The following is a 19,869-nucleotide window of genomic DNA, read 5'->3' on the forward strand; positions in this document are numbered from 1 at the left end:
AATTAAAAAGAATGTCAACAAACCACAATTTAATAGAAAAACGTTACTTCCAGATATTATGAGATGTATAGCCATTGAACTCACAATGTTGTCAAGTTCATCTTGCCCAGCGATGGAAAAGATGTGTCTGGGCCATTTATATCACTGATCCTTCTGCATACAAAAATTGCACTGGAAGTGGGGACCAGAAATTGTTTGATTGAAGATCACCAAGATCTTGCTATATATTTATTGATAAAAAAAAAGATGTTGCTATATATTAAAAACTATCTGCAACAATATGAAATAAAGACACTTCTACTTACATATCAATTAAGTTCTCCAAAATAGAAATCTCAGAAGGAATGGGACCTTCAAAACCACTAGCCTGCATTTCTCTGTTATTAATCAAATTTAAGTGAAACATATGAAATATAAATAACCTTTTCAAATTTTACCTCATAAAAGATACTCAGAAATTTAAAATTGGAATCTCTTACAATTTTGTGAGTTTCGTCCAGTTTCCTATAGTGCTTGGTATTTTTCCACTAAATTTGTTATCACTTACTCGACTGCAGTATGTAAGCCATAGTAGTCAATAAAAACAAGAATAACTTCTAAGGCAGAAAAATAATATAAGAAAACAAATACCAGATTTTAATAACGTATAAAGGGAAGCCAGTGCACAAGGCTCCTGCCAATGCAAGGTCTGGGGAGGGACAGATGTACATGGCTTTACCTCTGCACATACAGAGAGGCTGTTTCCAATATTTAAACCCTGGTCACAAGGTTGCAGTGGAGCAACCCAACCTTTGTGCCAAGAAAACAAATACCAGATTTTAAAACTTTCTAAATTGGGTCAGGGAAGCTTGCCAGATGACCCAATTATTTCTGACATGGAGGAATCCTGTGGCTGATCCAGACTATCCATGTCTTAGGGAACCCTTTCGATTGGCCATGTCTTGACTGTCCTTAAGATTGTAAACCAGTGTTAACACACATTGACACCAAGCCACCTAAGTTTAGGGATATTTAAAGAGGAATGCTAGCAAGCAACACCAGGGTGCTTCGCCCTCAGAGGGCGGTTACAGGAATATTTTGGGGAGGAAGATTCCTGTCGATTTATTCAGAACTTAGATTATAAAAAGCGATACAATTTCAGACTTACAAGTCCTTCAAGCTGACCAGGTTATAAAGTCTATCCGGCAACTGCCCCGTCAAGTTATTTGAGGAAAGTAGACTGCAACCACCCACAGAGAGATATACATTATAAAGACCTCCAAAGATACAAAATTAGAAAAATTAAGACTCCATAAGGTATGCAGAATGAAAGGAAGGCCTTACAGTCTCTGCAAGTTGACGAGATTCCCAAGCTCTGGAGGAAGAACTCCAGAGAAGTAATTGTGATCGAGGACCCTGAAGATTTAAACTACTTAAATAAAACCCCAAGAAAAAGACAACAATTGAAAGACAAAGACTAAACCACAGAAAGGGAGAGAAAATCAAAACTTACAGCTGTTCGAGAGTGGTGATGTTTCCAAGTTCTTTGGGTATTGAACCCGACAAACGATTCGCTTGAAGGGAGCTGCAGCGATACTCTCTTGATTAACTTTGGATAAACAAAAGCTTTTCATTGCTAGGGCACGCCATGAGAATGGAAAGCAATGGAATAGATAGAGTCTACTTACATGATCTCCAATTTCGTAGAACCCCATTCTGGCGGGATTGTACCGTTAAGGTAGTTGCGGGTGAAATCACTGTGACAGAAAGAAGTATGTTTAAATGTGGAGAAAGGATAAAGTGAGCCATGGGGAATGTAGGGGAGCTCTTCGCCTCTTACATTTCTCTGAGGTATGGAAGTTTAACCAACTCTGGCGGGAGAACTCCTGGCAGACCCTGAGATTTGAGAAGTCTGCAAAACCGAGAAGCGACAATTGAGGCCTTACTGTCTTGCCTTGAAGCCTTGATGACCAGTAACGGCAAGTGATGCAAACGGATCGAATCGAATCGTATATAACCGGATCCAATTTTGATTCGTTTATATTCGAATTCGAATCGGATTTTGTCCATCGGATTTACATTGGATTCGAATAGAGCTTCTTTAATAGAATTCCAAATATCCATCTATGATTTATCTATGCTTTTTATATTTAATTATCTATATCTATGTGAGGTGGATACTTACCTTGTATTGGATGCAGGTCATATAAGTTGATACTTGTTTATACATATCTACATGATCTTTTAGTGCTCTCACACTATTATTGAATAATGTAATTGAATTAACTAAGAATAATCAAAATACTAATAAAATAAATCAAAAATTACTTGATATCACATTTTATGAACAAATGTTGATTTTTTTCTACATGAAACTTAAAACCTTTTAGAAAAAAAAAAACACAACATTCATATCAACTTTATTAATAATATAATCAATGTTTTAAAAACTGACTTGGAATCAAAATCGTTTTGGCCACCGGTTTTCGGGTCGATGGTTCAACCATCCGATTCAATCAGACAGCCCACTCTGACAAACAAATTAAAAAAGAATTAAAATAAAAAACCACAAAAAACCATTGAATGGGTCGATGGTTCGACTGTCAGGTCAACGGGTCATTGACCAATTCAATATTTTTGGCTAGGAACTAGGTTTGAGGTAAAGCTAAACTGGTTGCCTAGACGGTTCCTAGGCCGAACAGTCTGATCGTCCAGGTCAACGGTGATTCAAAAACATTAGATATAATATAAATTTTAAGTATATATGAACACGTGGGGGCTTGATTATGAGTAATGTATGGTACATAAACAAGACATGATATTGGGAAACGTGGTAACCAATTTGGTTTTATTTATTAAAATTAATTAGGGGTTTGATTGCTCAAGTTTCTTCTAATATCATACCCTTTTATATATATACATATACATATATATATATATATATATATATATATATATAATCAAACCCCTAATTAAATTTAATAAATAAAACCAAATTGGTTACCACTTTTCCCAATATCGATGGTTCAACCATCTGATTCGATCAGACAACCCACTCTGACAAACAAATTAAAAAAGAATTAAAATAAAAAACCACAAAAAAAAACATTGAATGGGTCGATGGTTCAACTGTTGGGTCAACGAGTCATTGACCAATTCAATGTTTTTGGCTAGGAACTAGGTTTGAGGTAAAGCTGAACCGGTTGCCTAGACGGTTCCCAAGCCAAACAGTCTGGTCGTCCAGGTCAACTGCGATTCGAAAACATTAGATATAATATAAATTTTAAGTATATATGAACACGTGGGGGCTTGATTATGAGTAATGTATGGTACATAAACAAGACATGATATTGGGAAAAGTGGTAACCAATTTGGTTTTATTTATTAAAATTAATTAGGGGTTTGATTGCTCAAGATTCTTCTAATATCATACGCTTATATACATATATATATATAGATAGATAGATAGATAGATAGATAGATAGATAGATAGATAGAGGTGGATTGCATATGATCTAATTATAAGCAATTGAATTCAGATCACCCCTTTGTTCTTTGAACTCAAATTTATTTTGACAACCAGTATACCATTTGCAAGTCTACTGAAAGGATTAGGTGATATGGTGTAGCATTACTAACACTTTAAATGTGACAAGTTAATTATAGTTTGAAATTAAGCAAATCTAATGTGGCAAACAGTAAATTTCCCCAAAGATTTTTTCCCACCTTCTGATCGGTCCCAGTCTTTTGGTGAGAAGTGTGGATATAGATGATCTGGATTTCCCCCTCACAGAATTTGGTCCTGACACCCACCTCACCACCCTTGCAGCCATGCATTGGGAACATATCCCCATAAATAAAAACATACAAGTATGCAAGCTAAATGATCCCCATATGCAGCTATAAAGGCTATGAGGTGGGTATGATAACCAATTCTAGAAGGAGAAATCTAAATACCACACAGATTATGTTGAAATTGTGTTGGGACAGTTGTTATTGGGAGGAAATCCCAACTTGTGTTAGAGAGCACATTTACTCGCAGCACTCCTTTGTTCCCAATGAAACATGGATAGATAAGTGGTATAAATAAATTCAAAACCTCACTTGTGAACTGATTCCATTATTGGTATGCCCATTTATCAATTCATTGGGGATTACAAGGGAGTGCTGTAATTATTGCCACCATAGTTCTAGTAGATGTGAGTATATAGTCTAGAAGGATTCATTCATGCAGCAAATTTTTATTCCCAGTTCACTTAATTCAGTAAACATTTGATTAAACTGTTATAGAATAAAGACCTAATCAGGGCCCTCACCTAACAGCTTAAGTTTTTAGGTTGAGTGGTTCCTTTGAGATGGTATCAAAGCTTGTTTGACCACATGGTCTAGTGTCTAATCCTCAATGCCCCATTATAATTAATTAAATTTCATCACAAGGCATGTGGGCAAAGAGGATCAAACATTAGACCACTTGGTCAAATTAACTCCGGTACCATCTCAAGGAACCATTTAACCTAAGGCTATGTTTTGTTTGAAGGAAAAGGTCGGGAAAGGAAAGGAATGACAAGGAAACCAATACAAGGGTTATAAAGGTTTCCCTACCTTTTCCTTCCTCTCCCTACATTTTCCTTCAAACCAAACATAGCCTAAAAGTTTAAGCTATTAGGTGAGGTCCTTCAATAGATTTTTATTCTCTAACATAAACATAATGTAATCATACATGCTTGTAACATGGCAAACAGTATTGTCAGAGGAGCAATTGCAAGTGACAGCATTTTCAGATCCCTTTAATGGATGGAGTGTTTTCCATCCAGATTGGCCGCTACATGGATCGACACTGAAATCCCAGTTTGTCTTCCCCAACCTCCTCGCTATTTGACCCAATGCATTTACTGTCATAAATCAAAAAAGATACATTATAAATGGAACTGCAAAAGATTAGAGGGCCCATTATCCATCTATGGTCTATCTACCTATATGTATACTATATAAAGCAAACACTTGCCTTAGGTTCTATGCAGGTCATAAAAGTTAAATCAAGTATGATATATAATATATGGTTAATAGATTTTTTGTGGATCCATGGGGCTGCAAAAAAGTATGAATCCAAACTATGGAACTTTTAATTCATAAAAATATCAAATGTGGTTTCTCTCTAATTATGAGGATAGAAAATGTAATTTAAATGACTACTTTTCACCTTATTTAATTCTCTTTCATTAAATCTTATATTTGAGGATTAAATATAATTATTTTTCCTTTAGTTCTATTTCTTAACTGAAATAAATTTATTTTTTAATTTGGTCCCTATCACATTGTGAGGTTAGAAAATGTAATTTAAACTACTACTTTTCACCCCATTCAATTCCCTCTCATTAAGTCTTATATTAGATACTAACTCTTATTCTCTCTCATTGAATCATATATTTAAGTTATTTTTCTCAACAATAAATTCAATTAACTAAATTTCTATTCAATAGTTTTAACAATATAAAATCCATGCTTTTTAGAATGAACCAAAAAAACAAAACTATTCTTCCATCATGGTGTTGACTAAGCAATTCAACAATTCGAGTCAAATGGATTAACAAATGATGTCTCAGTTAAATAATAACACTTTTAAATTTGACATAAATAAAACAAATTATAGAAGTTCTAGAAAAAATGGACAGATCTTCAAAGTTTTTATATTAACCATATTAAAGAGAAGGGAGATAAACAATAATTGTTTTTGTTGATATTGGAAATAAAATATAAAATTTAAAACTGACCAATAAATGAAGTTGTTTTCCTATTTGGTGGTGAGTCAACAATTCAACCTTTTAAGTGAAATGTGACAACACTTGATGTTAGAATTAAATAACAAAAATAAAAAGGACAAAAACAGAAAAATATGAAAAATATAGGAATTCACTAATATTTTATATTACTCACATGAGATAAAAATAAGTGTGATAAACAAGAATTATTTTTATTGATGAAGAAAATGAAATAAAATTTAAAATTGATTTGAAGAAAAAAAATAAAATTGTTTTCCTATTTGGTGGCAGGTCAAAAGTTTAATTTTTCGGGTCAAATGTATCAACCGTTGATATCATAATTAAATAATCAAAACTAAAAAAGGATTAAAACATAAAAACGAAAAAAATACAGATATTTTGCATAAAATATTTGGGCACATCTCTAATATTTTATATTAATCATATAAAATAAAAATAATTAAGTATGATTAACAATAATTGCTTTTACTGATAACGGAAATAAAAAACAAAATCCAAAACTAACGCAAAAGCAAAAGTGTTTACATGTTTGGTGTTAGGTCAAAAGTTTAACCTTTTAGGTCAAATGTGTTGACCCTTGATGTCAAAAAAGATAAATACATAAAAATTTAAAAATAAAAAAATATATATACATAAATTTTATAGAAAACATGTGGGCACATGTTTAATAATCAATCATATTAAAGAAATTAAATGTGATAAAGAAGAATTTTTTTATTAATGTTGGATTTAAGATTCAAAATTTAAAACTAACATAAAAAAATGGAGTTGTTTTTCTATTTGGTAGTTGGTTAACTATTCAACATTTTGGGGCAAACGTGTCAATCCTTGATGTAATAATTTAATAATAAAAATTAAAAACACAAAAACACAAATTAAAAAAACAAAAAATTTGAAGAAAAAACAGTTGGCGGACCTCTAATATCATATATCCATTATATTAAACATCATCATCGTCTAAACTAAAATTGTCATGAACAAAATGCACGCATGTCTGCTAATTTCTTAAAAGCATAAGCCGGAGTGCAACTAACCCATGATTAAAAGTGTACAGATCCCTAGTCAAAAGGCGAAAAAAAAAAGCCTTTAACATCCACTTTTTGTCTCATTATTAGAGGTGTGCCCTTATCAAAAGAATTGATGTGCCTAAATCACACCTCAAAGATTAATTGAAAGCATTTTTTGTAATAGCCCAAAACTAATTTTTGGCCTACATATAATTTTTCAGTTGCCATTTGGTTGAAGTAAAATGAAGAAGATATTTTTTGGACGGTGATTTAGGGATGCAAACACATTGAATTAAATAGAAAATAAGTAGATTCAAATTTTGATGTGTTTATATTCAATTTTGAATCAGATCATTATGGATTTATATAAATTCAAATTGAATTCAGATGGCAAATAGATATTGAGGTGTTATTAAATTAAACTAAAAATTATCAAAATATCATAATAAAATGAACTAAAAATTACAATTGTATTTCATGAGAAAAATGAATAAAAAATAACATGTATAAGCTTGAACCAGTGATAATTTAGTAAAGACAATCTTCACACACTTTATGAATTGATACAATGTAGTTATAAGTCTATATGAGCATATACTTATATTAGATAAAATTGGATTTTATCGGATCAGATAGGGGTAGATCCATATTCAATCAATTTATAAATGGACCAAATTCACATCACCCTTAATGAGATCAAATTCGAATTCGAATTTAGACAATCAGATACTATTTGCAAGTCCACAAAAAAAAAAAATATCTGAGAATTCTAATGCATAAACCTATCTTGTCCAAAGCTATTTGATGGAGGGTGATTTGGCCCGACCTCGTAGCTCAGGTATACGTAGGCGTGACCTAGCTCAAACAGTGACTTAGCATGACAACACAACGGACAAGAGCACAGCTCGGTGGGGAAGTCCCACCGAGTTCAGCATGACAACTCGGCAGGTAAACTACTCGCCGAAAGCCGCTTCGCCCGCACCTCCTCCCCGGGGTCAAGGGACTTCGAAGGGTCCCGAGTTCGGGGCACCCTGACCCCTTTTGAGACCCGAGCTCCTCCCAATGGACCTCGAGCCACTCCCAAGCAAGAACGCACCGATTCTTCTTTGGATGCCTCGAGGCACAAAGACCTCGGGTTGGCTAGCTCAGCATAACCGGCTGTAGGCAGCCCGACACTTAAGGGACGGCCCAGCTCAGGGCAATTCGCAGGAGAACAGCTCCTTATACCATAGGAGAGCTTCCTGCCCGACCGTCGTACCTGACAAACCTGCGAATTGCAAGCATGTCCCCTCGCCGCGCCTACCACCTTTAGGAAGGTGTCCCACACCTGATAGACACGTACCCTGCACGACGGCCCCGCTCGTGCCACATCAACCCTGCCTGTAGTGGCTATGGTAGACTGACAGTGGTGGTTATACCTGCCCTATCAGAAGTCAAAGGGCTGCGAGAAACGGAATTCAGCTATAAGGAACTTACCCTCAAGGAACAAGGTATCTGAAAAATCACTAGCACAACCTACACTCTTAGCCTTCGTTCTCTCTTTGCTTCCTGTATGCAATACTAACTTAAGCATCAAAGCGTTTCCGCCGGGAAACCCCCCGGGAGTTCTTCCTCCTTCCTCTCGTTTCAGGTACATCTCAGGAGCCACGCGAGCGCTAGCTAGGAGTGACCAGATAGTGCTACATCATTTGGCACCGTCTGTGGGAAACACTTCAAAATGCCTTTCTCTCTAAACTTTTTTCAGTTCCTTCTTCTTCCTTGAAACAATCCAACACTCATGGCTTCCTCTAGCAACGTCGGACGAAGCATGGAGATAGATAACTTCAGGGAACAACCCCAGCTTCCTACTGTCTGTATCGGACAGTTCACCATCCCCCTCTCAGCGGACAAAATCCTCAGCTTGAACGTGTCTCTCACAATGGCACCTATCATCGCCCCACTCCCCGCTACAGTCGGAATGACGTTCACCGAGCCTTTGGTCGTGCCCCCAGCGGCCATCCAGAACTAGTTGGAGGACCTGGTGCAGTGCATGAGGGCCATGCAGGCTCAAATGCAACAGTTCCAACAGCTCCAGCTCTATCAACAGCACGTGCTGCACCAGGTCTCCCAGTACCAGTATTAGCAGCAGTTCCCCCAGCTGCCCCAACCTCAGCTTCAACAGCCTCAGCTCTAGCCTCAGCACCGGGTCTTGCAGAAATCTAAGTCTCGCTGTTAGAGCGAACACTTTGGCCGAGGGGAGGCCCCCTAAAGTCTCCCAAAAAACCAAGCCTTGCCCGAGGTCGGGAGGACCTCGGCCTAGCCGGTCAACATCGCCCCAACAATCGAAGTTTGAAACCCCGATCCTTGAGAATCGGTTCAAAATCCTAGCAGCAGACTCCAGGCAGGACTCTTCTGTCCGTAGCCATCACTAGTGGACCGAGCTAACCCCGGCGCAAACTGTTCTAGATAGCGCGGAAGTGAGCAGCACAGACGCCGAGCCCGTCAGGAAGCAAAGGCGCCGACGCCGAGCTCGCCGATCTGTCACCCACGATTTGCCCGAGCTCATGGGCAAAGAAGAGATAGGCTCAGCTGAAGCCAAAGCTCCCCTTCTCTCAGTTTCGTCCCACTTGTCTTTCGAACTCCTAGCAGTCTCGATGCCAAAGGATTTCAAGCTCCCCCCTCTTGATAAGTACGACGGGTCGTTCGACCCAAATGATCATGTAGACGCCTTTCAGTCACAGATGCATCTAGAGCAAGCCAGCGAGTCGTGCATGTGTGTGGCCTTCTCCACTACTTTTAGGGGAGCAGCCCGCACGTGGTACCGAAACTTGGCACCTAGGTCAATAAGAAGTTGGGCGCAATTCGCACAAGCTTTCACGTCCCACTTTGTCACTAGCAAACGCTGTCCGCAAACTGAAGAAAGCATATTCAACATAACACAAAGAGAGGGACAGTCCATCTGGAGCTATACCATGCGGTTCAACGATGCTTGTATGCAGATGTCGCGCTTGGACCCCGCCGTACGCCTTGCTACAGCCAAGAAGGGCGTGATGCACAAAGAGTTCAAGTGGCACATGGTCGTCAACCAACCCGCGACCATAACCGAGTTTCTAAAGCTTGCAGATAAGTTCATAGCCACTGAAGAGGAGATCAACCAGAAGGGCGAAGGTGCACCCAAAAAAAGAAAGAGAGAAGGAGAGCCTTCCAGTCAAGGGGACACCCGAAGAAAAAAGAAAACAGTTCAGGGTGCAAAGTCGGGTCAATTGTTTCGAGCTCCTGCACTGGACCGAGCTGATTACACTCCATTGAACGCGAAGTGGGCCGAAATCTTGATGGCGATCAAGGATGCCCCATACATGAAGTGGCCACCCCGTTTGAGGGGGAATCCCAGTGAAAGAAATAAGAGTTTGTATTGCAGTTTTCACAAAGACCACGGTCATAGTACCGAGAGTTGTAAAAACCTCCACGACGAGATAGAGGAGCTCATCCGTCGCGGATATTTGAGAAACTTTGTACAAAATAACAATAGCAATAGAACAGGTTGGCAAGGAGAGCACAGTAAAGATGCTCCCGAGTCCAACAGCAGCTCAGACGTCAATTCGTGAGGCCACCTGGGAAGAGCAGAACCCCCCAAAGCGGCCGAAGACAGGAGATCCAATCTTCTTCACAGAAGACGATGCGCGAGGGGTCCATTACCCCCATGATGACGCACTTGTAATAAAGCTGAGAATCAACGACTTCGAGGTCAGGCGCGTACTCGTGGACTCAGGCAGCTCAGCCAACATCCTCTTCAAAGCTGCGTTTGACCAGCTTCAGTTGCAGAGAAGCGATCTAAGGCCTACGGACACCCCTTCAGCGGAGAGGAAGTCCGCCCCCTTGGGAAAATAACAGTACCTGTAGAGATCGGCACATGGCCTTATGTGGTTAGATTTGAACACAACTTCCTAGTGGTAGCGACCCCCTCTCCCTACAATGCCATAATAGGTCGACCGATCACCCATGTCCTACGGGCGGTGGTCTCCACTTACCACTTGGCTATGAAGTTCCCAACAGATTTCAGTGTGGGAGTAGTGCGGGGCGACCAGCTCGAGTCCCGAAAGTGCTACATTGCCACCTTAAAGGGGAAAACCAAGGTGACCAATGACCTCGAACTGGGATGACCCACAGAGCGAGGCGAAGAGCGAGCCACACCCACAGAAGAAACAGTCGCGGTCCTGACCTCAACAGCAGACCCAGCTCGGATGCTTCAGATCGGTGCTTCCATCCAAGAGCCTCTACGATCTGAACTGGTAAGTTTTTTACTTCAAAATTTAGATATTTTTGCATGGTCCGCGGTAGAAATGCCCGGTATAGACCCTGAAATCATAACTCACAAGCTAAACACTGATCCTGTAGTTAGGCCCATTAGACAGAAGAAACACAACCTAGCCCCGAGACAGTGGAAAGCGGTCGATGAGGAAGTAGAGAAGCTCCTCACAGCGAACTTCATAAGAGAAGTCCACTACCCGAGCTGGGTAGTCAACCCCGTCCTGGTAAAGAAGGCCAATGGCAAGTGGCGCATGTGCGTCGACTACACTGACCTGAACCAGGCTTGCCCGAAAGACTGCTTCCCACTCCCCCAAATCGATCGTCTGGTGGACGCGACCTCAGGGCATGAGTTGCTAAGTTTCTTGGTGGGCTATAACCAGATCAAGATGGACCCGGCGGATGAGGAAAAGACTGCCTTCATCACGGAGTTCGGCCTATACTATTACAAGGTTATGCCCTTTGGGTTGAAAAACACAGGGGCAACCTTTCAAAGGCTTATAAATAAATTGTTTGCGTCGTTAATCGGCAGAAAAGTAGAATGCTATGTAGACGACATGGTCGTCAAAACTCAATTTTCACACGAATTAATATGAGACTTGCATTTTGTTTTTGAAATTTTGCGTAAGTTTAACATGAGATTAAATCCGAACAAGTGTGTGTTCGGTGTGACCTCAGGTAAATTCCTGGGATACATCGTTAACCGGCGTGGCATTGAGGCCAACCCGGATAAGGTTAAGGCCATCTTAGACATGAGATCACCCCGTAAGTTGAAGGAGGTTCAGAGGTTGAATGGCCACATAGCCTCCCTGAGCCGCTTCATGTCCAAATCGGCGGACCGTTGTCTGCCGTTCTTTAAGGCAATCAAGTGCAAAGGGTTTGAGTGGACCCGAGACTGTCAGCTCGCATTTGATGAGCTCAAGAATTACCTCGCTAGTGTGCCGATCTTAACCCGGCCCGAGGAGGGCGACGTTTTGGAACTGTGCCTCTCGGCGAGCGACGAAGTGGTCAGTTCGGTACTAATAAAGGAAGTAGATCGGGTCCAACGACCCATCTATTATGTTAGTAAAGTATTGTAGGGAGCAGAAACGAGATACCCAGAGATGGAGAAGCTAGCATACGCAATTATAATTGCAGCTCGGAAGCTCCACCCGTACTTCCAAGCTCATACTGTTATCGTCCTTACTGACAAACCTCTGAGGCAAGTCTTGCTTAAGTCCGAGGTCTCTGGTCGATTGACGAAGTGGGCCATTGAGCTTAGCGAGTACGACCTCTAGTACAAGCCGCGAACTGCCATTAAGGCCCTAGCTTTAGCTTATTCATAGCCGAATGCACATTCAGCTCTAAAGTTTCCAGTCGGGTTGAGTGCGAGGCTCCCACCTCGGGTGAGCCCAAAGCTCCCGGATCGGTCGAGTCCGAACCCCGTGAAGTAGTAGCCAGTGTGGCACCTCTCCTAGCTCGGCCAACTGCGAGCTGGGATGAGGAGCCCTGGATCCTTCACGTAGATGGCTCCTTGAACCAACAGGGCAGCGGTGCTGGAATAGTTCTGCACGACCCAAGCAGCATAAAACTAGAGTACGCGCTACGCTTCGAGTTTAAGGCATCCAATAATGAAGCAGAATACGAGGCGTTGATAGCTAGACTAGCTCTAGCCAGAGAAGTAAAAGTCAAGCACATCGTTATCTGCAACGACTCCCAACTTGTGGTCAACCAGGTCACCGGCGAGTACGAAGCTCGCCAGCCAACCATGATCGCCTACTTAGCCAAAGTCAGAAAGGCCCTGCTCAACTTCCAGTCACACTTTATCAGACAAATCTCTAGGTCAGAGAACGTTGAGGCCGATGCCCTGTCCAAGTTAGCCAACACCAGCGACATCACCATGAGAATCGTATACATAGAGGACCTGTCTTGACCTAGCATTCTCAGGGGGCAGAGGAGGTCTTTCCCGTCGTTCAAGCAGAGCTGAACTAGATTTGTCCGCTCGTGAGCTTCATACTACACGGGACCCTCCCTGCAGACTGCAATGCAGCTAGAAGGGTGCAGCGCCAGGCAGCCAAATATGTCATGATAGATGAACAACTATATTGGAGATCTTACACGCTCCCCTACTTGCGCTGCTTGCGACCTACCAAAGCCAAGCCCGTACTCCGCGACATCCATGAGGGTCTGTGCGGTGGGCACTTGGGGGGCAGGGCCCTTGCCCAAAAGGCACTTCGACAGGGGTACTATTGGCCAACAATGAAGGCATACACTATTGAGCTCGTTAGAAAATGTGACAAATGCCAGAGACATGCCAATACTCACCACCAACCCGCTGCCGACCTCAAGTATCTCACCAGCCCGTGGCCCTTTGCGCAGTGGGGCATCGATCTACTCGGGCCATTCCCGCCGGCAATGGGTGGAAGAAAGTTCTTAGTAGTGGCGGTGGACTATTTTACCAAGTGGGTAGAAGTCGAGCCCCTCGTGACGATCACAGCCCGAAATGTCCAAAACTTCTTTTGGAAGAACATCGTATGCCACTTCGGACTACCTCAGGTATTGATTTCCGACAATGGCAAATAGTTCGAGGACATCAAATTTCAAGATTGGTGCTGAGACATGGGGATCCAACAGAACTTTACTTCAGTCGCGCACCCTTAAGCAAACAGTCAGGCAGAAGTAACAAACAGAGTCATCCTTCGTGAACTAAAGGCATGGCTGGACTGAGCTAAAGGATTGTGGGTAGATGAACTACCCAGTGTCCTGTGGGCCTACCGAACCACGGAGAAGACCGCCATGGGAGACACACCCTTCAATCTCACCTATGGCACCGAAGTAGTGATCCCCGCAAAGATCGAAGTACCTACGCTACGACTAGAAGAATATAGTGATCAGACAAACGAAGATGAGCTACGTACCAACCTCGATCTACTCGATGAAGTAAGGGACCTTGCGTACATTAGGACTGCAACCTACCAGCAAAGAGTAGCTCGGTACTATAACGCTAGGGTCAAGAAGCGGAACCTCCACGTTGGCGACCTGGTTCTTCGTAAAGTTATGGTACCTGAGCCCGGCGTGGCAAGCTCGGGTCCAACTGGGAAGGTCCTTACCAAGTGAAATGAATGCTCGAGGAAGGAACATACAAACTTGAGACTCTCGAAGGGAAACAAATACCTCGAGCATGGAATATTGTCAACCTAAGACAATATTATTTGTAAGAATCGAGTAGGACACGAGCCACTCCCCAAGCCTAAGGGCCAGAATACCGAGCTAACATGACCTTGGCACATAAGACCTAGCCGCCACTTCGGCCTGTGTGAAATCTAGGAGCGGACTACGGGTCCCTCCCTAAGCCTAAGGGCCACAAGAGGCCTAGGTGAAACCTAAGAATAGACTACGGGTCCCTTCTTAAGCCTAAGGGCCACAAGAAAACCCCAGCTGCCACTTCGGCATAGCAAACTGACAAAAACCTGGTTATCTCTAACCCTTAAGGGAAAGACAGCTCGGGTATGAACCCTACGGTGTCTATATGCTTGCTGCTCTTACTCAGCTCGGTAACCCGATAGCCCGGGGTAACCCGCGCAATCCGAAGTAACACAACTTCACTTAGTCACCCTTACTGCCAACTCGGTGGCTTGACAGCTCAGGTAACCCATACATTAAATTGACCAGCTTGGAGTCCGCTCACACTTAGAAGTATTTTTGCACTCGTAGATACTCGAAAGAAACTATATTTCTTTAAAAAGAGAGTTCAAGTACAAGAGTTTTTACCTGAGCTCGAAGGCTCAGGATGGTATATTCACAGTTCAGAAAGGGAAAAATTAAGTTACAAATATAAGGAGAAAACTACTTCGGGGACTCACCACCTCTATCAGGGACCCCCTCGGGGATAGTGTCAGGATCGGCATCCTCTGCTCCATCTTCGGGACCTTCATCCTCGGAATCGGGGTCTTCTTTTGACTGATGCACGATGTCGTTAGTGATCCGCGAAGTAATGATGGCGCTAGCTTGGGGTAGAGGTGCCTAATCATCCACCGACTGAGCTTGAAGCCCTTAGGGTAGGCCTCCGTCATCTCATTGTGGAATCTCGAAGACTTGTCATAGTCAATGATGGCTTGGGTCTTGGCCTCCTCAAGAGCACCTTCGAAGATTGCAGTCTTCTCCCTTATGTCCTCCTGGAGGTGCCCCACTTCATGCTCCAGCTTCCCCTTCGCCTCCTTGAGGCCTTGCACCTCGAGCTTCAATGCATCCCGCTCAGCCTTGAGGCTACTCACCTCGAGCCCTAAGGCCTCCTGACCGACCTTAAGGCCGTTCACCTCGGCCCTCAACTTGTCCTTGTCTCGAGACAGCTCCCCCATCTCTGCCATTAACATCTCGATGAAGCTCTTTTGAGATAAGACGTCACTCTCCAGGCGGCGAACCTGACAACGAGCTGCCCTCAACTCAGTATGGGCTGCATGAGGCGACTTCTCAGCCTCCAGAGCCCGCCTCAGGTGCCGATCTAATTAGAGGGTCAAGGCGTGAATGGCGGTGTTCACATACGAAAGGGAAACCAGTCAAAAGAAAAAAAGGAAAAAGAGAAAAAGAAGAGAAACTCACCACCATTGTATGAGTGGCAGCTCGGGCGCCGAGCTGACCAGGAGTGAGTTCAGCCCACTTGCTGACCTCCCCTGGGTATGCAGCAAGCATACTCTTCTTCAGTTTGCACTTGGGGTTCAGGACGGATTGGTTCCCCTGACCCTCCGAGCTGGAAGCCGTCATCTCCACATCATGAGTGGAGCTCTCGGAGGTCTCGGCGACATCTTCAACAGGATGAGCCCCGATAGTAGCGGCGTTAGCCTCGGTGACGCTTTCCCTGGAAATTCGGGTAGGCTTAGCAATAGGCTCCGCCATCACCTCGGGCCCCTTGGGCACAACCCCCTCTTCCAAGTCTATGACGGGCATGGCTGCCATCTCGGGCCCCGAGGCAGAGGTCTGCGGAAGTCGAGGCTCGGTTGGAGCTGGCGGGGACCCAACGCATGCCTTCTTTACCATGCGTTTCTTCCTCTTCATCTGGTGGAAGAGTCACTGGTTGTCTATCTTTTCCGCCTCCATAGGACCTGCGGTGAAATACGACATCAGTAACTCGAAGCAAATATATGAGCAGAAAAGCCGAAGTGGGAAAAACCTACCCGGACTCAAGCCCGCTCGGACGAGCTTCTCCTCAGAGGTGAAGTCTTTATAATGCAACCCGAGCTTAGCCAGTGACTGGAGCTCCTTCTTAGTCTTCCCGTCCAGGATGACACCAGGGTCTTGAACGGCTATCCTCCAATCGGTGGGGAAGGGCCACCCAGTGCTGCTTCGGACTACGAAGTAGTCCCGCTTCCAAGCTGGGACTTTGCTCGGGAGCTTGTGCATGAGTTTAAAACCCGGGCGGGGGGACAGGTAGTAAGACCGCCTATGCCTAGGGAGAGCGTTCGAAGCGCTCTTCTTTATAGCCAAGATCGTGCTAAGAACATCTAAATCTATGGAAAGGGAACAGTCAAAACAAAGAGAAATGGACCCCACCACATTCCGTATGGAGTTTGGGTGGAGTTGGTCCAGAGTAATGTTAAAGTGTACCAACACCTCAACGATTAAAGGGTGAAGTGGAAGTATAAGCCTGGCTATCAGTTGCTCCCTGAAGATCACGATCTCGTTGGGACCGTGCTCCCATGGGAAGTTGCCGGTGGGAAGACTATATGAGTACTCGCTAGGGAGGCGGAACCTCTGTATGAGGTCTTGAAGCCTCTCCGAGGTCATTATGGAAGGCCCGAATTGATCTGGTTCCCGACCTCGGTGGGAGGTAGACGCCAGATGACCCGAAGCCACCCGTACTTCGGATGGCTAGGTAGCAGAGGGGACACCCCGAGCTGAGGTACCTACCTCAGGCTCGTCGATGAGATCGCCTACACTAGACGACATATCGGACTAACAGAAAGAAGCGAACTAGAAGGAAAAAGGAATCTCGGGAGGACTCACGAAAGAAACGCAACCAGACTGGAAGAACAGAACGAACTGGAGGACCCAAGCTAAGAAACCCCTGGCGCGAGCTCAAACGCTAATGATGAAGGCTTTGTGGTGAAGAAAATGGCCAAGGGACCCCCTATTTATAGCTACAACCGCGGGTTCTTTGAGGCAAAAACGATTTAGCACGTTTTTGATGTCCACGAAGTCCAAGTCGCGTGAAGTCCGCGCGTAACCCAGACGCGACCCGAATCTCTTTTTGGTCGAGCCAGGCGCTAGACCGGTATAGCTGGACGGAACGCGCGATGACGCAACACAAACACCGATGCCAAATCCACCCGGCGCGTCATGAGCTCCCTGCACTGGGTCACCGCCACTAGCGCAGGGAGTGGGGGGCAATTAATGGAGGGTGATTTGGCTCGACTTTGTAGCTCAGGTACACGTAGGCGTGACCAAGCTCAAATAGTGATTCAGCATGACAGCACAACGGACAAGAGCACAACTCGGTGGGGAAGTCCCACCGAGTTCAGCACGGCAACTTGGTAGGTAAACTATTCGTCGAAAGCCGCTTCGCCCGCACCTCCTCTCCGGGGTCAAGGGACTTCGGGGGGTCCCGAGTTCGGGGCACCCTAACCCCTTTTGAGACCCGAGCTCCTCCCAATGGACCTCGGGGCACTCTCAAGCAAGAATGCACCGATTCTTCTTTGGATGCCCCGAGGCACAAAGACCTCGGGTCGGCTAGCTCGGCATAACTGATTGCAGGCAGCCTGTCACTTAAGGAACGGCCCAGCTCAGGGCAATTCACAGGAGAATAGCTCGGTATACCATAGGAGGGCTTCCTACCCGACCGCCGTACCTGACAGACCTGCGAATTGCAGGCATGTCCCCTCGCCGCGCCTGCCACCTTTAGGAAGGCGTCCCACACCTGACAAACACGTACCCTGCACAACGGCCCCACGCGTGCCACCTCAGCCCTGCCTATAGTGGCTATGGCAGACTGACAGTGGCGGTTATACCTGCCCTGTCAGAAGTCAGAGGGTTGCGAGCAACATAATTCAGCTATAAGGAACTTACCCTCAAGGAACAAGGTATCTGAAAAATCACTAGCGCAACCTACACTTTTAGCTTTCATTCTCTCTTTGCTTCCTGTACGCAATACTAACTTAAGCATCGAAGCATTCCCGCCGGGAAACCCCTCGGGAGTTTTTCCTCATTCCTCTCATTTCAGGTACATCTTAGGAGCCACGCGAGCGCCAGCTAGGAGTGACCGGATTGTACTACATCACTATTCTTCCCATAAAAATCTCCCATTCATGGGATGTCCAGAGAAAGGGATAGAAAGGCTTGTGGTCGTTCTTTGGGATACCCTAATTTACCATTTGTCACATATGAAAAGGATTGGTACGCTTTATGATTGGATTTCCTCCTCCTCCTCCTCCTCCTCCTCTTCTTCTTCTTCTTCTTCTTTTCTTCTTGTACGTTGAATGTCCACAAAAAGTCAGAATGCTTTAGATATGTTCATCTAACATTCATTTAATTTTTCTTACTGAAGTATAAAAAGTTATGGGTATGGCCTGTGATCTAGCACTATCACGCTCACAGATTAACTAGATTTGTTGCTATTTCTTGTAATAGACCAATTTCCTGGTCCTCCCCCCCACACTAAGTCATTAATCATCTTAAATCTTCTGGGGAGAGGTGTGTAACAGTACTGCTTTTAGTTGAATGGATTTAGCCTAAGGGCTTCTTTTCTAGTGTTTTTAACAGCCACTTAATAAAATTAAAACTGGAGAGAATTAGTGTTTTCAGAAACTGAAAATAGAACCAACATTAGAATTTAGATCTCTTTACAATCCTCGGCACTTTGGAATTGTAAAGAGTAGTAATCTCACGCACCTTCATCTGGCACAAGATTAGGCCCAGTAGCGCCGAATGCAAACGCCAACAAGCAGCTGAAGCAAATGGTCCAGACTACAAAACTATCTCCCAAAACCATCTTCTTGATCCACAAACTGTGTGTTTGTTTCCGTGGACTCGTGATTATATTCTCAGCACTTTGGAATTGTAAAGAGTAGTAGTCTCACGCACCTTCATCTGGCACAAGATTTTGCCCAGTAGCGCCGAGTGCAAACGCCAACAAGCAGCTGAAGCAAATGGTCCAGACTACAAAACTATCTCCCAAAACCATCTTCTTGATCCACAAATTGTGTGTTTGTTTCCGTGGACTCGTGATTATTCTTACCTTTATGTGTACTTGCAATGAAGCAGCGGGATCACTGGTCAAAAAACATTAGTAGACTTGGGTACATAAATTATTGAATGGACAACTACGCAGTTACAACTCACCAGTTGACTTTGTCTTGTAAAATTTGCCCAAAAATGTCACAATTAAGTAATTAGTGAAGTTTCATCTAGTATTAACAACAAATACTTGATTAAGAAAGTTAAGTACAATTAGTATCTGTACCACCAGCAGTACAACAAAGCTAATTATGTTATTCCGATCCACTGTGATATTAATCCGTTACAGATGCATGGACCAGGTTCAATGATTACTTTGGACCATGATTTTCGAACCTCCGTCATCCCATTCAACAGTTTTGACGGTTTTTTAAATTTTAAAAATTTTTATTGATAGAGTGGGGTGTCTGTTTAAATTAGACGGTCAAACTGTCAACCTGAAAACTGGTGGCCGGAATAGTTCTGATTCTAAATCATTTTTTAAAATATTGCTTTGGACCATTCTCATTGATCTAATAATTCAATGTATGGACCGTCCAAACTATTCAAATTGGTTTTAATTTAGATTAAGGTCCAATCCAAGTCTGGTCCATTGATACCCATATTCTTATCTT

General features: G+C 43.5%; 1 protein-coding gene across 1 annotated transcript in view; it reads right to left on the reverse strand.

The window, feature by feature from the left end:
- LOC148867121 (putative leucine-rich repeat receptor-like serine/threonine-protein kinase At3g14840) overlaps positions 1-19,234 on the reverse strand; it is a 120,310-nt gene extending 101,076 nt beyond the window's left edge. Inside the window, exons 1-10 of the mRNA XM_088974421.1 lie at positions 18,911-19,234; positions 4,700-4,871; positions 1,820-1,891; positions 1,668-1,736; positions 1,493-1,564; positions 1,324-1,395; positions 1,148-1,219; positions 480-551; positions 306-377; positions 85-153 (exon numbers count right to left, since the gene is read on the reverse strand). Of these exons, the coding sequence (XP_088830547.1) occupies positions 85-153; positions 306-377; positions 480-551; positions 1,148-1,219; positions 1,324-1,395; positions 1,493-1,564; positions 1,668-1,736; positions 1,820-1,891; positions 4,700-4,871; positions 18,911-19,010 (842 nt within the window). The 5' untranslated portion in view covers positions 19,011-19,234. The remainder of the gene's footprint in view (positions 1-84; positions 154-305; positions 378-479; positions 552-1,147; positions 1,220-1,323; positions 1,396-1,492; positions 1,565-1,667; positions 1,737-1,819; positions 1,892-4,699; positions 4,872-18,910) is intronic.
- Positions 19,235-19,869: the final 635 nt, after the last annotated feature.

This window comes from Nelumbo lutea, chromosome 3 (assembly GCF_056320005.1).
Source record: "Nelumbo lutea isolate HS-2025 chromosome 3, American lotus-T2T, whole genome shotgun sequence".
Classification (NCBI taxonomy): domain Eukaryota; kingdom Viridiplantae; phylum Streptophyta; class Magnoliopsida; order Proteales; family Nelumbonaceae; genus Nelumbo; species Nelumbo lutea.